At 40.3% G+C, this 20,152-nt stretch overlaps 5 protein-coding genes across 6 annotated transcripts; 3 read left to right on the top strand and 2 right to left on the bottom strand.

The window, feature by feature from the left end:
• The first annotated feature begins 1,650 nt into the window (after positions 1 to 1,650).
• Positions 1,651 to 2,943, top strand: LOC140798779 (transcription repressor OFP13-like). Its single transcript, XM_073152823.1, has one exon. It carries the CDS (start codon positions 2,213 to 2,215, stop codon positions 2,846 to 2,848), a length of 636 nt encoding a protein of 211 aa, XP_073008924.1. The 5' UTR covers positions 1,651 to 2,212; the 3' UTR covers positions 2,849 to 2,943.
• A 3,149-nt stretch (positions 2,944 to 6,092) lies between these two features.
• LOC140787452 (ribosome biogenesis regulatory protein homolog) lies at positions 6,093 to 12,414 on the bottom strand. Of its 2 annotated transcripts, XR_012108852.1 has the most exons (9): positions 12,055 to 12,414; positions 11,752 to 11,902; positions 10,958 to 11,009; positions 10,702 to 10,830; positions 9,230 to 9,347; positions 8,469 to 8,655; positions 8,264 to 8,377; positions 7,886 to 8,138; positions 6,093 to 6,291 (listed from the first exon to the last, which is right to left on the bottom strand). XR_012108852.1 is itself a non-coding variant. In XM_073136371.1 (8 exons), the coding sequence occupies exons 1-8, from the start codon at positions 12,138 to 12,140 to the stop codon at positions 8,013 to 8,015; spliced, it is 963 nt and encodes a 320-aa protein (XP_072992472.1). In that variant the 5' UTR covers positions 12,141 to 12,414; the 3' UTR covers positions 7,739 to 8,012. The 2 variants fall into 2 exon arrangements, 1 of the variants encoding a protein (XP_072992472.1); XM_073136371.1 differs by lacking the exon at positions 6,093 to 6,291 and having other exon boundaries at positions 7,739 to 8,138.
• Positions 12,415 to 13,342: 928 nt separating this feature from the next.
• On the top strand, positions 13,343 to 15,071 carry LOC140799466 (probable aspartyl protease At4g16563; the record flags this gene model as incomplete). The annotated part of the gene is made up of 1 exon (XM_073153815.1): positions 13,343 to 15,071. A coding segment is annotated over one exon (1,491 nt), but the record flags the coding sequence as incomplete, so codon positions are not given.
• Positions 15,072 to 16,391: 1,320 nt separating this feature from the next.
• LOC140799370 (NDR1/HIN1-like protein 3) lies at positions 16,392 to 17,043 on the top strand. The gene has a single exon (XM_073153685.1). It carries the CDS (start codon positions 16,392 to 16,394, stop codon positions 16,986 to 16,988), a length of 597 nt encoding a protein of 198 aa, XP_073009786.1. The 3' UTR covers positions 16,989 to 17,043.
• Positions 17,044 to 18,739: 1,696 nt separating this feature from the next.
• Positions 18,740 to 19,449, bottom strand: LOC140799331 (NDR1/HIN1-like protein 10). Its single transcript, XM_073153627.1, has 2 exons — positions 19,087 to 19,449; positions 18,740 to 19,015 (listed from the first exon to the last, which is right to left on the bottom strand). Exons 1-2 carry the CDS (start codon positions 19,447 to 19,449, stop codon positions 18,740 to 18,742), a joined length of 639 nt encoding a protein of 212 aa, XP_073009728.1.
• Positions 19,450 to 20,152: the final 703 nt, after the last annotated feature.

The following is a 20,152-nucleotide window of genomic DNA, read 5'->3' as shown; positions in this document are numbered from 1 at the left end:
AATAAAGCAAAGGAACCCTTTAAGTGAGTTATACGGATGAATACAGTGTATGCTACTGAATTTATGACTTTTTGTATCTTCCTGTACATGGTTACAAAAAAAATGCAGCATATTGGTCATAAGTTATTACATGATGTTCAAATGAGAAGACTTCAAAACTTGATTAGTTGTAGGATGCCTGTCATAACGAGGCGTCGGAAGTTTGACTTTGCAGAAGAGAAGGCAAAAGATATCATGAAAACATTAAGCTACTTTTTTTAATCTAGTTGCATAACTATGATAAATTAGGTTCACAGACAAAACTTGATTTTAGAAGAATTAAGTATATGCTGTATCAATTTTCTGAATGATATTAAGCTTAACTGCAATCAGTACATCACATCTGATTGCGACCCAACAAGTGTAGGTTGCTCTTACTTCACATCTCTTGATTAACAGCAAGTACTCTTAATTAACCTATAGTTATGAGCTCTGCTCATTTATATTTAATAATCAATTTGATATCTAAATCTTTCCGTTGTACTATCTTGTCCCCCTTCAACTAATGAAGATGCTCATGTTGCCTTTATTTTATCTGATTCTATAATAAAAGATTGGGCCTCCTTGTTTAGGTTAGGCAGCATAAAGGAACTATCCAAAGATAAATCCAAGGCTATATAACAGGCACGACTTAGTCAATAAACAGCATGTGCAGTTGAGACACCGCAGGAGATAAGGACATAAATACTGTTTGTTGAGACATATTGAATTATTGTTTCGATGCCTTTGGCTGCCTTCATAATCCATGGTTAATCATCAAATAGGAGCTATCTGTCTTCTTTTTATCTTCTTTTATATTTTGTCTTGACTTTTTGCAACTCAGAGATTAAAAAGCAGAGAAGATGGTTGTGATGTCTAATGTCCATCAGTTATAAAATTCATGTAGGATTTTGTAATCTCCTCACAAATCATACCATGCTAGTAGGTAACAACTAGAGATAGGCCATTCTTAGAGGATACTGGTGCTGATATTAAATCTGTTTGACAGAATCTCTGTAATGTGTAACAGAGACAAGATTGGCTCCTCTGTAAGCTAGGTATTTTTCTTATGGGGAATAGGGATTGTATACAGATTGATTAGAGATATACAATAAACAGCTCTTGGTGTGTGAAATGTGTTGCTGCATATATGATCTCAACTGCAATAAAACTGTAACAAATGGATGATAAAAAGCTGGTCACATGAAGTTGCACTAATTACTAGCTTCCAGAATTAAGAGAAGATTAGAAGGAAGTGAGCATTAATGATCAGATAAAAGAAGTACCAAAATAAAGGAAAAGCTATTCAAGAGGGCAGTCTTGAGTCTACTCCAATAATATCAAGAAGACATGACCACTGTAGCAGCAGCAGCTATTGGTACCTCCACTGCAGTAGCAAGGTAGCCACAATTCAAATGATTGCACATGCAGGAACTGTCACTTACTGTAGGATTGATGTGTGATATGTTTCATGGTAGAATTATAGTAAAAAGGGTGTTTATCTTCTAGGCATTACATGAGGGAGGACACAAACAGAAATTAATTTCTTTCTTTCTTTCTTTCTTTCTTTCTATAAATGTATTCAAGTTAGGTGTTTAATTATCTCATTGTTAAAATTACTCCTTGAGCTGAATGATCCACAAGATTCTTCCGAGTATTTTGTTGGAAATTGGTCAACTCTTATTTCAGAATATTCTATAGTTTCTCTTTTACTAGTTTTCTTGTGCCTATATAAAAGTGAAACCTTGATTTAATACTGCAAACAGGAAAACAACACTACACCTACCAAACTTGCACATACATCCCATGGGGGGGAAAAAAATTAATGCAATCAAACACCCTGACATGACAGGCAGCTTGAGTTGCATACTTGCATGTTCTTAGTATACAAAGTTGAGCAGGCCCTATCACAAACCCCAAATAGAAACTCTTTTGAGTGATACACCACAACACCCACAACTTGCACAACCATAACCAACCTCTCTCTCTCTCTCTCTCTCTCTCTCTCTCTCTCTCTCTCTCTCTCTCTCTCTCCCCCTCTCTCTGCCTCTCCCCTTTTGCTTTTAAGAGAACCAAGAAGTGTAGTCCTCATCCAACAGTTGATAGCACCTCACATTGCATATCGACTACTACATCCAACTCTGACTCTACTCTCTCACAACCTCTCCTCCCAGAGGAAAGAGCCAAAGGAAAGATGATTAAGAAACTAGGCTTTACGTCTCTCTTCTTCTTCTATAAGAGTAGAGATAGGAGTAGGAGTAGGCATCACTCTTCCTTCTCCTCCATTTGTGCTCTTCCTGCTTCATGGCCTTCAAGCAGCAATGGTGCAGCAACTGCTGAACTCTACAAGACCAACTCCAACGACTCATGCTTGACCAATTCAGTGGTGGCTGATTCGGAGAGCTTCTCGACGGTGTCAGAAGTCTCCGTGGATGATGCGGTCGAGGCGGTGGTGGTTCGCGGGCTTAAGTCCGACCGGCTTTTCTTCGAGCCAGGTTGCACAAGCTCTATACTGGAGGATGCAACCAAGGCGGACTACTCCACAGTGCCGCTGGAAGGCAGCGTCGCCATGGCGGTCGACTCCGAGGACCCTTACCGGGATTTCAGAGCGTCAATGGAGGAGATGGTGATGGCCCACGGGGTGGCGGACTGGGAGTGGCTTCAGGAGATGCTTGGTTGGTACTTGAGAGCCAATGGCAAGAACAACCATGGCGTTATCATTGGAGCTTTTGCTGATTTACTTCTAAATCTATCTTCTCCTCCTCCTCCTCCTCCTCCTCCTCCTCGTCCTTTCCCTTTTGAGATTGAGGAGAAGATAGGATCTTTTTAGGTAAGTACATGTGATAATCAATCAATGATACTACTACAATAGTGTATGATATATCTATCTATCTATCTATCTTCATACTTCTAAATCTTATAAAACTCTCTCTCCATATATATATATACATTTCTCTCTTCAACTCTTCTAGGCGAAAATAAACAACAACAACAAGAAAAGTCACAACTTAGTTATATTATCTTCCGAGTATAAGATGTAAATTAAAACTAAGCTCTCGTAGTTCTATTTTTTTTTTATTCATTCTACTACCTATTGTTGAGAAAAAAAGAGAGAGAGAGAGAGAGAGAGAGAGAGAGAACAGGAAATGAGAGCAAAAAGGAGAAGAAGGATTTCAAGATTGGAAGGCGATCATTCTTAGCTCATGGATTTGGCGAGTCAAACAGGGGAAATTAGATGGAAACTATTCGTTTTGCTGACACTAACGGCAAGTCTTATCACAGCATAGCAAGCCATGTTTGTCTGCTTCTTGGTACATCTACTGTCAGGGTGAGTACATGCCAGCTTAGAATAGTATCATATAATTATATAGATATATAGTACCATCGTCCTACAGTGATCCAAACCGTTAGATTAATAGAGTAATTAGAAACCTAGTTACTACCAAGAAGTCTCCTAGATGATAAATTCTATGGGCCGGATAGGTTAGCGAAAACTCAACGTCCGCTATGAAAGTGTACAATTTACCCCTTTTATGCTTATTATCTAAAGTGTAATTTTATAAGGTAGATATTGTAAAAATAAAATTAACCTAGTAAGACCTATTAATTAACCCAATGCAAATCTAACATCTAATAATTGCTTACCTGTGTGTGTGTGCAGGGCTGGGCCTATTTAGAGTTGAAATATGTTTCTCTTCTCTGGGCCTACTACTAGTACCCTCTCTCCTCCTCCTCCTCCTCCTCCATAATTAGAGTAATAGTATATTTGGATGGAAGAATTTATTGACTAAATTAACCCCTATTTAAGTACCTGATAACTAACTAACTAACTACTTCATGGATTTTTTTTTTGTGTCCAGTTGATAGCTCTTTACCCTATTGGAGAAATATATAAATTATTTGAAGTATTTTGCTTGAAATCTAATCAACCTAGTCTAGCTGAGACACTATACATGAGGATTCTGTTTAATTCACCAGTCACAATTATATCTTTCCCCACTCTATGTTTTCTACACCATTTTATTTTTTCTTGAATGATTAGAATCTTTTAAGGCCAAACCCTGTCAGATTGTAGGAGTATTCTTGAATTTGACCGGTTTAACTGGGACATTCATTAAATTCTCATTTATGTAAAAGAAAATCACCATCATCACAAACACCAAAGTAAACAGTCATACACATCGTAATCAATCCACAGTTGCCACAGCCCTCCTCAATATCCCATCACCTTGGGTGAGATCTAGGAAGCGACAACGAACGTAGGCATTAGAGACAAGGAGAAGGAGGCGAAAAGAGGCTATTCCATAGGTCGGCAAAGGCATGGAGGATAAGCTTATGATGGCGAGGGGAGTTCAAGGACAAGAATTGGTGCAAGAGATCGTTGAGATCATCCCATGCATAGATCTCCTTCTCCACCACCATCTGAACCATCGACTCCCGGAAGTCTTCGTAAGGCTCGGATGACTCCACTGCCACTGCAATGCTCTCTAAAGCCACTCTCCCTTCTTCTTCTTTCTTGTTCTTCTTCTTCTTCTTCCTCTTCATAGTACTACTGCTTCTGCTGTCAATTTTCCCCTCGTTCGGTACTATACTTGGCGGCGGCAGCGGTGGGGGTGGTGGAGTGAGTTCTGAAGAGGAGGTAGTGATGGAAGAAGAGTTGGAAGTTTTGTTGCTTTTGGTACGAGAAGAGGAGGAGAAGAGAGAGGAGGGCTTTCGCCTGCCGCAGCTGCAGCCGACGTCGACGGCTACTGGGTGACGAGCGGAAGACATGGAGAGGAGGTTAAGGGAGGAGAGGAATGAGTAGAAGAGGAGAAGGATGGAGGGGGTGGAGTTATTAATGGGGCATGTGAGTGTTAAGAGGTGGATGGGGAGGAAGCTTAAATGATGTGTGAGGGATAAAGATGGAAAAGAAGAGTAGAAGAGCATGTGATGTGAAGAGAAAAGTTTTTGGATCTTGGATCAAAATTGGAGAGGTTGTTATGTGTGTGTGTGTGTGTGTGTGCGCGTGTGTGTATATATTTATATATAAGAGGGACGTCGGCTTTTGGAGTATTGAGTTAATGATCATGTGAGGGAGGTGAACGTAGGAATGGTGCCAAGTAGCAGCTTTTCCTGTGTGGGTTTTATGAGCCTCAACCTCAAGGTAGGAGTGGAAAAGGATCAGATGCGAATCGAATTGATGTAAAATTATATGTATTTTCTTTAAATAGAACGAATATTAAACTTAATTATCATGTCTACTAAGTACTGTACAGTACATTCATAGATATGTCCAGATGTCGGATATTAATCGTGTTAATGTTGTTAATCCATAAGAACTTGAGATATAATGCAAAATTAGTGAATAACTGAATACATACTATAAGAAGATTACACTAGATTTCCAATAAAAACTGGAAACAATATCTTATATCACTATTTTAATAAAGTTTTAAACTAGACGGATATAAAAATATTATTGGGTGCAAAATTTTACCTCATCCGCATCAACATAGTAATCTGATTTGTGTTCACCCCTAATCTCATAAATAAGCTGGTTGATATCTAGACACATCTAGCAATATTCATGAATAACAAGGACAAGGGGTTTGTAATAGTAAGACAAATATATTAGAAATTTTTTAGTGACTGGAAACATCTTTTGTGCCGAGATGGGGCTGTCATGTGGATCCATTTAACCATATATTTGAACAGCTCAATGTAGTCGCTGCAAGTTGGCACGGAAGAAACTGAATTGAAAGCACTCATAAGCCCTCTAGTCAAGTGGCAGAGGAATCCACATCTCATAAACATATTGAAGGTTCATGTACTGACAGCTTTTAATAGACCTAAATGTATAATAACAAAGATTGATATATGAAACTGGGTCTATAATCTACAACCCTGAGCTTTTAGATTGGATAAGAATCCATATAGGTAAATGAAATCCTAATTCCATTGACATATTAGTTGCCACCCAAAACTAGTAATTAATAGCACAGCCACATGCCACAGTCAATGCCTAAGCAGTGCCAGCAGCACAAAAGCATGAGATGTTGAGGAAGCTGACATACAATGAGATCACAAGGAAAATATTAATGACCATGTGGATCCAGAAGAATTTAACAGCTAAAATAAAGAATTTAACACTAACAGTAAGATTCACACGAGCTTAGCATCGATATTCCAATCAAGGGGTTTGTAATGCATTATTCTGAAGCTATTAAGAAGTTGTCATCTCTTACATGTGACAGTACAGAATTTAGTCTTCTCCTGAGTTCTCTGTTGTACCACCTGTAGTATTAACTGTTATAAGTAACTAGAACTATGATATATAAATAATATGAATGACTAAGATCCATATGGTCCAGAGTAAAAGATATCAAACTAACAGTTACCCAACTCCAGTAACTCACAAAATATATCTACTGAAAAGTATCTGCTTCATTTTTATTCTCAACCCCAGGTGTAACAAGACAATCTGTATAATAGCTGTTATTAACCTGTACGATTTGGGCTCTGTAGAAGTAGGTTCCATTCTTTGGTGTGCAACAAAAAGATATACTGGAAGTGCAAACCCACATGAAATAGGAAGTGGACTACAAACTATATCTACAACAATCTATTTATATCTATACATATATGTATACAGATATAGCAAGCGGACTTTAAGCTATATCTCACATGGAGTTGATGTTCTGAAACAATTCTTTTACACCCATTTAATCAAAAGACCACATGACACCCACAAAATAGATATGATATGCCAGGTAATCATCTTTCCAATTTCCACAAACTTATGCAGTAATGATGAACTAGGGCAAATATAAGCAACAATCAAGTATTTATCTCAACTATTTGAGGTTATTTATATGGATTCTTCGCCTTCAATCAGTTCTATTTAGTATGCCAGCTTCTCTATCAAATCAAGTTTCAGTATATCAGCAAAAGTTTGTCAACTGCTAATAAATGGATAGTGGTTTGTCAGGGTGTCACATAAATTTTTGACATAATTTCTTGTGCTAGTTTCTGCTAATTGTTTGTGAATAGTAGAACAGTACAAGCATTCTTCATCATATTTTTCCATGCATGTGCTAGCTTGATATTTTCTTTTTGTACTAATGGTAGTTTGATATCACTATTCTTATTTGTTCCACATTTTGCCAGTTCTTTTTATAAGGTTTACAAATACTTGGCGTGTTGTACATTACATATCACTTGCAAACTGTATGCTTTTCCATTATTTTACTTTCCTAGTGATACATAGCACATCACTTTCGATGACTCAATAAATATTGGCGTTCATTATATCTATGTACTATTTTCCATTTGAATCATATTTCATTGACAGTGCAAAATTGCAATGCCACTAATCTCAAGAAATTCTCTCCGACTTTTCTCAAACTTCGATCTGCAGGTGAAAACTTGTAAACAATATATGATTTCAATAGTTTTCACTTTCCAAATTAATAGTTGTACCTGCAGTCATCACTTACTGATGGGAAAGTTCAATGTCACTCATTTGCCTCATCCTATATTATATTTGTCCCTAACCAGAATATATACTAATCCAAGAGTAAGATATACAACAAAGAATAAATCTCTCCATTAAATTGTTCAATTTTGAGAAATACTATAACCTGTATTTCCATTTTTCATATACTCACATTGCCATATAACATTAATATGCAGTCCAATGCATATGCTAAAACAAAAACAAAAAAAATATTGAAGCTGTTACCAATGATTCAGGGAAATTTGCTCTTATATTAAAATAACATTGTGCGAGATGTCTTGTAGCAGACTTCTACAATATAATATTACGAAGAGAAGCTAACCTTGAATTAATCTAAAAATACAGAAGACAACAGAATGCAGTATTACTTGCCTGATGCACTTGAACTTTAGAGAAGCCTCAAAAGTGTCAAAACATTAGAGAAGCCTCAAAAGTGTGTTTTTTTTGACAGCTAGCTTCGAAACTTTGCCCACCTCATATAGCTAAAGACATGGAGAATCTAATGTTTCTTCTTTATAGATTTTTTAAGAGGCTTCTTCTTTGCCTTCAATTTACTTGACGCTGAAGATGTTTCCTTTTCTTTCTTGCGTTGTTTTTCCTTCTTCACATTGAACATTGTAACTGCCTGTTTCACAACTAACTCGAGTTAAATCACAATCTTGCCAGTCAGCTTAATGAAGAAATAAATCAGAGACCAAAATTAAGCACAAAATCATATTTGACTTGATATTTATGAAATGGAAGGCTTGCCTTGTTGACATCAAGTATGTCATGAGAGCTTTTGGACATAAGCTGGTTAAGAATTTTATCTGTTTGCTCTCTCTCTTTTGCCCCCATCCCTTTTCCTTCAACAACCGGGAGAAACTATGCAAAAGAAAATTAAAGCAGTGTTCATCATTATGAAAAACATGATGAGCCAGCAAAGAGAATTTTGGTTTCATTTTTAGTTTTAAACCTTTCTGAACTTCCCAGTATGCTTTGGAGGTTTCTCCCCTGGTAATTTTTTGTCAAATTTCCCACCACTTGCTGTAGCTGCTGCAGCCATCCCGGCTACATTCTCAAGATCAGTTTTGCTAGCCTTCTTTGATGCCTCTTTCTGAGTCCCTCTGATTGGTAATGCTGTTGCAGCAAGTTGTATATGACTGCATATGGAAGAATGTAAGTAGAAAACTGAATGTTAGGAAAAAAAACACTGAAAAATTACCAATAGCTTACATAACAAGGTTAAGAGAATTCTATTGTTTATACAAATAACATAATATAATTCATTCACGCTATGGATCCAAGATAGTAAGGATGCAAATAACACTTGTTTAAACATGACAAGGAATGAATTTTCATTAAAAAAAAGGACATCACATTTATGTTTCATGAAGTCTATCTTTTGCTGATTGTCATACAAGGCTCTGATGTCACTGTCGCTGTTGGAAAACAGTACATCATACTAACATATATGAATAATATAATGATGTTCTTACAAAAGTTATATGAAGCTAATGGACAAAATAGACAATGGACCTGAACAGTGTATGATACATATGATATCAATTATCATAAAGGAGAGTAGAAGACTGCACAAATATGCAAGGTTACAAATTGTCAACATTGTCTCACCAATTGTTCTATGGATATTACAGAGACAAAAATGCCAGCAAGAAAATAAGACATGAAGCTTATGACTAAAGATAAAACAGTGTGCCACAAGGTAGAGACAACCTGGGCAAAGCACCAGCTTTTGCAGCTTGCTTTAGATTCTGCAGTCTGTTCTTCTCTTGCTTCTCAACTTGTTTCTTCTTTTCAGCCTTCCTTTTAGCAAAAGGATCCACTCCAGGCTCTGCAACAACAGAAGCTTTCACGTCAGTAAGAGGATGTAAAAATAAAGAAACCAAATACCTAAATCATTTACATCTTTGTACATCCCAATATAAAATCACACTATTAGAGATTTGAGAAACAGCACTTTGTTAACTAAATGTCGTTCCCCAAGAAGTCAAACTTCTACCCAACTCTATCAAACAATTCCATCAGAAAAACAAGCATGTACTTAATAACCCATCGAACAATCACGACGGAAATATGCCTACTCTTTGTACACCACGGAACCTATCTTTAAACATATAGACCACCATTAACACAGTAACAAATAAGTACTTTGAGAGGATACTATCTATCGAGAATAATGCCAGCAAAATGGAACTGGACCAAAGGGAAGATATCCAAAAAGGATGTAGAAGTTGCGTTTAGAGGAAATGTATCTATCAAGTCCAAGCTAAGAGTCTGAGACCATTTCAGGCCTTGATAATAGCAGAATAGGCTACTGCATTTCAGAACAAAGAAGACATTCTGTTAGATCAGCTATTGACAAGATTTACGTCCACGCTGTGTATACCAACTACCCACCAGCATGAATCAGAATGTAAATTACCAATGCCTTCCAGAACCAGCACAGAGTAATACCTTGATGCTCCAATGTGGAGACTGCCAACCCATGTAGCCCTGTGCAAACCCCTAGTGCCTTGTGTCACACCAGCACCACCAAAGTATATTTTGACATTGGAATGTGAGCACCAGTTGGAACATATCATGGTGCTGGTTTTGACATGATCTGAAGTTTCTGATGAAACTGGTAAGCATCAGCCAGACCAGTTATGGAGACATCAGACCCCCAAAACTAAGATCCACTATATATGCCCACCATAGACTCAAATTGTAAAGTGATGCAACACAAACATTTTTATTGGCAGGGTGATCTCTTTTCATATCTCAACAATACAATGACCACCAATATTCCACTAATCATTTATCTATGTTTGCCTAAGTTTCCCATTTCTCTTCTATTTATGTTAAAAAGGAAGACCCAAAGCATTTTGCTTTCTCAGAGGACTGGAAGGTTTCAGGGAAGTGTTGTGCCATGAAAATCAAGTCTTTATAATAAAAAGGATTTCTTTTTAATTGATAAAAATGAAAGGAAAGAAATGAATCACAATAGGGGAAAAAAAGAAATAAGAGAAGTAAAAGATGGGGCTAAAATAGCCATAAGATCAATGACTCCACCAGTCCTTTCACATTACAAAATTCATACTAGTTTTGTGCTAGTGACAATCGGTTTTCCTTTGGTAATCAGGAATCTAGAAGGTAAATTAAATATGAAATTATAAATTCACAAAGTTCAATAAACAAAAGATTACCATCAGATGGTTTGGCCTCAATGATTGGTATGTCCTTATCATCATTAACGCGATCATAGCCATGGGTTCGCTTCCAAGTACCACTTTGTTCATCAAAAGCACGCTTATTTTTATTCCGATTCTTTATTCCTGTAGGGTATAATATAGTTAAGAATGTTACAAGCATATCAATATAATGGACAAAAAGTTAAAAGCAGGCAAAGGTCACTCTAATAGCCAGAGTCAACTCCACTGGAAAGTATCCAGAATGGCTAACCTTTCATTTTTGCAAATAGTTCCCACTTAGTAGGAGGTTTTGGCTTTGGAAGCTGTGAAGAGGGAAAAAATTCTGTTATATACATGAATGAAACAATAATGCTAATTTCATAATAAAAAAGGATAAAATTTAAGTTCCTCAACGTATGTTATTCAAGAATATGATAAAACCTCCAGTGTAGAAGTCAGCAGAACTATCAGATAGAGTAGCTAAGACGAATGATTGTTCATCTTCTTAAGAAAGAGCAAAGGTAAGCTCAACTAGACAAATAAAAGTGCCAAATTTTGGAAGTAAACCATAAATTCTGACAGGAGAAACACATTAATGACTTTATCAAGTGAATACTTTTCCCTATAAGTGGACTTATATAAATTTGCTAGAGGGATAAAAAAGCAAAGAACAATTATTAGGCTCATATCAATAATTACACTCTCAGAAGAATATGCTTATAGCAACTTACTGAAAAAAGCTACTTAGATGCAGGTCGGGATATCATGATAAAAGTTGGAGATCAAAGACAGACAAATATTAACTAAATTATTCGAGAAGATTGATATACACATGCTGGATACTTACAAAGAAAACCAGCTTAAAATTCAAGATATTACTGGCAATCAGCCTTATTAGTTTTAGAGAAAACCAAAAAGAAATTTTTCAATGCAATATGTACATTTAAACAAGCTTATGATCTATTAAAACCACATCACATTTTTCATGCACAATGATATAGTTGCATATAGTTGAAGATTAACTCAACCATCCAAGACAACAAGAAATTGGAGTCCAAGACGTACATGCTTCTCCCTGGGAAGTCTCGTTGACGGCTCCGGCAGGCGAATGATGGGACCGTCCGGGTCATCGGTGGAAGGCAAGACGAAGAGTTCATCGGCAATGGCTTGCACCATCTCCGTGCCCTTCTCTAGGCACTGCTTCTTCAACTCTTCCCTTAAAAAAAAGAAAGCATCACGCAAGAAGCAACCAACTTCAGATTCAAGTAAATTCGAACAATGAGAAAGAAATCGATTGAAGGAAATATAATAACCAAAAATCAAGAAAAATCGTTTTTTTGTTTGTTTGTTTTATATTGGGTGAAGCACCTGGAAGCAGGGATGGATTGGAACCGGTGTGTTGGATCGTAGGCCATGAGATTTCCCAAGTCGATCTGACACGCTCCGCCCTCCATCTGACGATTACTTCTTTACTCCGCCGCGGAAATTTCACAGAGAGAAAGGCGACAGCGAGGGCTGAGAGACGATTTGGGGAAAAGGAAGGAGGGGTTTACGGCTTCGGCGTATATCTTAGGGTTTATTCAGATTGACGCCCGCCAACCCGAAGCCCACCCGTATCCGGCCCGAGCCCGAGCCTGAGCCCGAGCCCGATCCCGATCCCGATCCCGAGCAGGCTTAAAAGTTAACCTATGACTGCAGTGCAGTGCGATGAGCAGTAAGTATATAACCGAAGAAAGCATATGATAATTATACAATTAAAGGAGGCCGCGGTAATGGAATACTGTTGGGTACTTGCCTTGGTATTGTGTCATCCGTGACCTATCCAGCTGTAGACTATAGTTTGGTCCATCTGATCCTCATCTGGTTGCATACCAGCCATGGGAATACCGAATATGGGATGGGATCTAGCTTGCTAGGCCCCCTGGGTACCTACCTGCTTTCAATCGATATTTATCTCATAATTAAGAAGGTTATAAAATAAACTTTAACTCTAAATAATTATTATAATTTAAATTAGTTGATAGCTCAATGGAATAGTTAATTTAAAAGGAGCTGCTCGACAGCGTATATCAGCGATATTTAATTTAAAATAATTATTCGTATATTTACTCTTCGAGCTCATTAATTTTATATATATATATATTTAGCTGCTGACGTCGCGGATTGGTTCTAACGGCTAGTAGTAGTGGTTTTGATTGCGGGTCCCGGCAGTGATGGTGCTTTGCTTGAGAATCCGTTGGATGGATCGATGCTTTCTTTCTTCTTTCCGCAGCCTGTCCACCGCCCCAGCTACTCTTCTTCTTCTCTGCTAAGCTTTGCAATCAGAGATTCTTCCTCCTCTTTTATTTTTTTTCACTCTCTCTCTCTCTCTCACTCTCTCTCTCTCTATATATATATACATATACATATTCTCTTAAATTTTTTTTTAAAACTAATTAGCATCAGCTGTGAGTTCGTAGGAAGTCTATGTAGACAGAGTGAGGTGCTGCTCTGTTAACAGACAAATTAGTCCTAACACTAACAGGTGGAGAGACAAAAGCTCCAATCATCCCACCAAGCCTCTTCCCTCAAGTTGATAATATATGCTTTTTCCGGGACCCACCGTCTTCCTCCTTTCTTCTGTCACAAAGAGCGGTGTGTGAATGTGATATTGTGATATCCACCCATTTCAAGCATCAGCATTGCTTCTTTCTCTAGCCATTTTTCCAACCATGACTTTAATTCTCTTCTTCTTCCTCTTCTTCTCATCAATACCTCTCTCCACTTCCACTTCCACTTCCACTTCCACCACCACTTCCCTCCCGCTCCGCCACCATTTACCCCACGCCGGCGACGACGGCAACTTCCACCTCCGCCACGTCGCTGCTTCTTCCCTCCTCCGGGCGGCGCACCTGAAGCACCCCAAGAAAAAGCTCTCCAACTACTCGGTCTCCCTCTCTACCCGCACTCCTACGGCGGCTACTCTCTCACCCTCTCCTTCGGCTCCCCTCCCCAAACCCTCCCCCTCCTCCTCGACACCGGCTCCCACATCTCCTGGCTTCCCTGCACCCACTCCTATTCCTGCCGCCAGTGCTCCACCAACAACACCCCCATCACACCCACCTTCCTCCCCAAGTCCTCCTCCTCCTCCCGCCTCATCGGCTGCTCCAATCCTTCCTGCCTCTGGATCCACCCCCGAAATTTCCTCTCCGATTGCCTCAGTTGCACCAATTCTTCTTCCTCCTCCGATTGCGCTAGGGTTTGCCCCCCTTATGCTATCATCTACGGCTCCGGCTCCACCGCCGGCATCCTCCTCTCCGATTCGTTGATCCTCCCCTCGAGATCCGTCCCGGGGTTCGTCTTTGGCTGCTCCGTCTTCTCTGACAGCCAGCCCGCCGGAGGAATCGCCGGATTCGGCCGCGGGGCTCCGTCTCTCCCGGCGCAGCTGGGGTTGAGGAGGTTCTCTTATTGCCTCATTTCCCGCCGGTTCGACGACGACGCCGCCGTCAGCGGCTCCCTCGTCCTCGGCGGCCGCAAGCAGTCCGCCGCCGCAGACGGTCTCCGCTTCGCCCCCTTCCTCCCGAACCCTTCGGTTTCCGACCCGTTCTCCGTCTACTACTACGTCGCGCTGCGTCGGATCACTGTCGGGGGGAAGAAGGTGAGGTTGCCGGAGGAGATTTTCGTTCCCGGCCCATCCGGCAACGGCGGCGCGATCGTCGACTCCGGCACGACGTTCACCTACATTGAGGCGGCGGCATTTGAGCTTCTCGTGGCCGCATTCGTCAACCGGGTCGCCGGCCGGTTCAACCGCTCCAGCGAGGCGGAGGACCGGACAGGGCTGCCGTTATGCTTCAATCTGCCGCCGGGGAAGGCGGCGGCGAAGACGGAGCTGCCGGAGCTGGCGTTCCACTTCAAGGGCGGAGCGGAGATGCGGCTACCCGTCGAGAACTCCTTCGTCCTCGCCGGACCCTCACCGGCTGCGGCGCCGCCGCCGGAAGCGCCAGTGGCAGAGGCGGTGTGCCTTGCGATCCTATCCGACAGTGGCGGTGCCGGAGGCGGCGGACCGGCCGTTATAATTGGGAGCTTCCAGCAGCAGAACTACTACATGGTGTACGATCTGGAGCGGGAGCGTTTAGGATTCCGGCGGCAGTCGTGTCTCGCGTCGTAGCGGGAAGATTAAACGATAGTAATAAATAATATGGATTAGATCTTAATGATGCGAATCATTACTAACTACTCATTTGTTGGATCTATCATTTATATGGGGAAAGAAGAGGGAGAGGGGAGCCGTTGGTCGTAAACTGGATGGATTCGATCGATTGTTTCGTTGGGTGTTTAAGGTGGCTTTTCCTTTTTGTTAAAGCTTTTGTATCTTTCTTTAATGGACGAAACTTTGGGAAAGAAAAGACCTACGATTACGAAGAAGGTGGTTCGCTTTACACTTTTCATGGGCCAAAACCCAAAAAACTATAAAGTCTAAACTGTAAACATAACCTTTTTGTTCTTTACGTCCACCGAATAAAATACCGTTTATTCGCCTTCTATTATTCACCTCAATCCGTGATCTTAGCCGTTGTTTAATGTCGTGAGGATAGAGAGAGAAATCCACACCGCGCATTTGTAAAGGATTCGTGTTGACAACTTTGAGGAACTTAATTTGGATTAAGAAAGTATGCAGGAAATATGTCAATGTTATATATAAGTATTTTTCATGTTCTAATTCTAACAACATTAATTTTATTGAAACACGGCTAAATTCTTTCTTTTTTTAATCCAAAAAAAAGAGTATTAATGGATACAAATAAGCAAGCAGTCGAGACATTTGAGACCCTATCAATACTTTGACATGAGAGCTTGGTAAGATATGAAACGGATTGGATTCTCTGTGCAGCCCTGCCCCTAAAATCACTAAATGAGCCTGCTATAAGAAAAGTAAAAAGGTTTGGAAAAGCATAATTAAACTCAATCCATATATATTCTCTCATCATCATCCGGCCAAGCCACCTCTTCAAAGCCTGCCAAGTGATGCAGCGATATGCCTCGCAAGTCTTTGGCGTTGGTTGTAGCTGGAGCATCTACCTCTCTCTGCATGCACCAAAAAGAAAAAACTCGAAAAGATGATAGCCAACCTGAAGGGACAAACGGAGAATTATGTCATTCAAGACCCAGAAGTGTAGGAGTGGTACAGAGCAAAGAAGAAGTTTTCAAGGAATGTTATATTCTCAATGTTTGTAAAAGATGATAACCAAGCTGCAGATTGGTCAAAAACTAGTTTCCTGCTGACCTTGTTAAACTTGTAAAACTATTGGCAGAGATGTTCTTACCCAATACAACTCATCTTTTTTCTAGAAAAATAAAAACTATATCAAAAACTTTGTCCACATTTAATTTTTTTTTTTTTTTAAAAAAAACTCTGTCCACACGATGACGAGCATAGTTGACCTTAGAACCCTGTCAGGCAACAAATTGTCAGCTAATTGGCTGTTTATCATTTGCCATTTTCAAATCGTAGCCAAGCAGAAGCTGCCAGGTTGCAAAAATGCATGAAGTTATTGCAATCTAGGATGCAGATGATCGACTAGAATATTAATTCTCCTTGCACCATTAACTTATAACCTCTCCAACAACTCTCTATATAAACACTCCTTCTTCGACCATAACCATATTAATTATTTGTACTCATTCAATACCTCCCTCAATCCAATCATCTCTTCCTCTCTCGAGTGATGCCTCGCCGTGGTTCGAGCTGCGGCATGCGCTGCCTTCTCTGCACCCTCTTCAAGTACATCTTAACCTTCGTCGTCACCTTCGCCGTCGTCGCTGTCGTCCTCTGGCTCGTCTTCCGTCCCGGCGACATCAAAGCCTCCGTCGACGCCGCCTCCCTGACACAATTCACCCTCTCCTCCACCACCGCCAACAACCTCAACTACAACCTCACCCTCGACATGAGCATCCGCAACCCTAACAAAAGGACCAGCATCTACTTCGACTACGTCGAGGCCCAGGCGCTCTACGCCGGCTCCCGCTTCGGCTTCACGACGCTGCCTCCGTTCTATCAAGAGCACAAGACTACTAAATCCATACATCCTGTGTTCCAAGGGACTCAACTCGTGGCTGGGGGTTCAGTTGTGACAACGTACGAGAGGGAATTGGGTGAGGGCTACTTCTACATCGACGTGAAGTTATATACCAAGCTCAGGTTGAAGGCCTGGATAATTAAGATCCACCGTGTTAAGCCGAAGATCCACTGCGCCCTCAAGTTACCGGTGCCGGGGAGCTCAAATGCGGCGTTCAAGGGGACCAAGTGCGACGTGGACTTCTGATCATTATTTGCATGGATTAATTGGAAATGGATATATATAGTTCATTTGCATGAGACTTGATGGTTTAATTTGTCCTTCTTCTTCTTCTTCTTCTTCTTCTTCTTCTTTTCCGTTGGTATGTAGCACCGTACATATATAGGCTTTGGTGCACTTGTTTTTATTATTGCATGTATACACGTGTGTTTAATATCTTTTATAGAGTCTACGTACCTTATATTCTACTTAGAACTATTATGTAACTCCGAACTAATACATTAGATAGAATGCGAGTTAAGCCGTCCATCTAAACCGATTAGTGTTGACTGTTATAATGTTAGCAATATTAAAGCTAGAGAGCTTGATCTTGAGCCAGACTGCAGGGAATTGAATTCTGAATATGAACAAGATCGAAAAAGTTTGACATCATATATGTATTATATATGCCTATAGGGTGTGGCATTAGTGTTCTCATTAAAATAATTCCAAGTGGGAAAGATGTTATTAGCCAAAGAGCTAGCTCTTCTTCCCTACTCTTTCAACCTATCTATCCTTTTACGAAGAAAAGAGATATAGCTATTGATTTATGTAAGGGTATTATAAGAAGATTAACAAGTTAAGTCCTACAACTGGTTCAATAGGTGACTGCTTATTTCTAATCTTTAATTTCCATATTAAGCTAAAGTTTTTATTTTTGTGCATATATACATATTATTTCTGAATCTAGTCTAATCCCATATGTCTAAGAGTTTATGATTGATTCAAACTAAAATTGGTTAACAATGCATGGCCGAGTAAAGTTTTACTTACCAATATCTCCTATTGCAAATTTAACGATGCATGGCGGACTTCACCAAGCTTAATGTCGTTATTTATTAGTGGCTTAATCTAGGAGATAAACTTTCAGACTTAAATTTGCATCCTACTCCTGTGATTTAATGCGCAGTTAACTAGGGCAAATAAGTATGATCCATCACAAATTATGCTGATTTGGTAACTGGATTTGCCTAACTAACTTTTGGCAATCTATGGCATAGTATTCTCCTCGCATAATCACTTTGCAAAAACACTAATATGCCCTTAGGTTGAGCATTAAGGGCTATTAAACCGAGCACTGGGAATAGAGATAGGTCTCACCGGTTTTTATAGTTGTTATATTAGAATTGAAATTTATATGGGTTATTGAAATATTTTCCATATTAAACTGCATAAAAAATAAAATAAACAAGCAACAGAGGAGCAGCAAGCAATTGACCGTCTCCGTGAAGTTTGACGATTTCTCGCAGGGGCGCATGCCGGACGATATTCTAGCCAAGGTCAAGGGTCAAACAGATGATTATGTTATGCCGGACCTCGAGGTGCTAAGGGAGTCCAGAGAAAAGTGGAAGCTATGTTTGCTTGGCAAATTCCTCGATAGAGGAATCCCCATTGTTAGACTTAAAAGCATTTTAGAAAGGCTATGAGATGATATAGATGGATTTTTCGTATTAGGTATGGAGGATGGTTTTTTATGTATTCCGATTGGTGAACTCTAATTTTGATCATATTTGCATGCATGGAAATGGATATATAGTTTGCATGACACGAGATGATGAATTTAATTTTCACCATTTACATAGTGTAGGCATTCGTGTTCTTGCATATATGTATGTATGTGTGTGCCTTGTGACTACACTTATTTAGAAACGAAGTTACCCTACTATACAAGCAAATAAAAAGAAAAATAATAAAATTTAGAATGCTGGAATTAATCGAAACACCAGTAGTCGAGTCGATCAATACTTGACAACACTGCACTTGGTCCTCTGGAAGTCCCTACCGGCGTTCCAACTGATCCCCGTTGTAATCAACTGCAACGTCAACGGACACTCGACTCTCAAGGAGTGACTCTTCGTCACCACTGCGCCAAACCTATACCGGACCCTACCTTCGAGCCGTACCTCGACGTTAGACAACCCCGTCCCGTCGTCATACTTGAACTCTTCACTCTCGATCGGCATGTACGTGTGCCGTTGCACGATCGCCGTCACGATGTCCGTGTTCTTTTGCTCCTGTTGTTAGGATCAGGATTAGTTGACTCAAAAGCTTAAGTTGTTAAATAACAAGCTAAGTGATGACACACCTGATAGAAGGCGGGTAGCGTTGTCCATCCAAACGGCTCGTTGTTGCGGAAAGCATCAGCCTCAAGCCTGTCGTAGTGGATGCCGACGAAGTAATTGGGGTTGCGGAGGGCGACGGTGAGGGAGAGGTTGAAGAAGGTGCAAGAATTCGGGGTATCTGAGACGAGGGTGAAGCGGGTGAGGGAGGCGGTCTCGACGATGACTTGCATCTCGTCGGGGTGGTAGAAGAGGTACAGTATGAGAGCGACGAAGCCGAGGACGATGAGGACGACGATGAAGACTTTGACGAGAGTGGAGAGGAGGTGGAGGAAGGAAGTGCGTGGCGATGACTCCGTTGGCGTTCCACTGTTGTTGGTTTCATCCATAGTTGAGGAGAAATGAAGAAAATTAACTCTAGATAGACTAATAGAGAGAGAGAGAGATAAGAGAATTAATATACATGATGAAATGCAATGATCTCAATACCAAATAATAAATTTCTATTTTATTAATTATGGTTCCTTGATTTTTTTTTTGATTTGTTCCTAAATTAGAAGAACACGTAGATGTGAATCTCTTTAATCAATAAGAAAATTATTTGAAAAAATTTAGGGTTTACAAGGCCCATAAAGAGTACCTAGTAGCCCCTGGCCCACCATTGAGCAAGCCCATTAGCGGAACCGCCGTTGTATGACCGCGTCCCGTTCCGTTCTCGAGAGACAACCGTTTCATCTTCCTGGCCCGAACGATCGCGGCCGTTGGTTTCATCCTCCTCCCTGGATTTTGACCGCCCACTGCTAGAGGTCCAGGAGTGCCTCGACATTCGTGGAGATGACAGCTCGGCCTCAGCTGTTCCACCTCACATCCCAAAGAGTTCGTCCATATCTTACGTGGCGGCTACTGGGTGGTTGCATTTTATTATTATCCACTACAAAAGTAATCCGTCGTGGCGAAGAAAGAAGTTTATCCCGCACGTGCCCCGAAGCTGTATAAATTTGATCCTGATAATTATATTATCCATCCAACAACCGCATAGTTCTCCACGAGTTTTATTCTCGGTCAAATCACGTTTAACGTTGTCTGGGCCGT

This window comes from Typha latifolia, chromosome 1, assembly GCF_019914945.1.
Source record: "Typha latifolia isolate L0001 chromosome 1, TyphaL0001v2, whole genome shotgun sequence".
In the NCBI taxonomy this organism is placed as follows: Eukaryota; Viridiplantae; Streptophyta; class Magnoliopsida; order Poales; family Typhaceae; genus Typha; species Typha latifolia.
The sequence above is the reverse complement of the archived record's forward strand: the minus strand, read 5'-3'. Positions and strand labels throughout refer to the sequence as shown.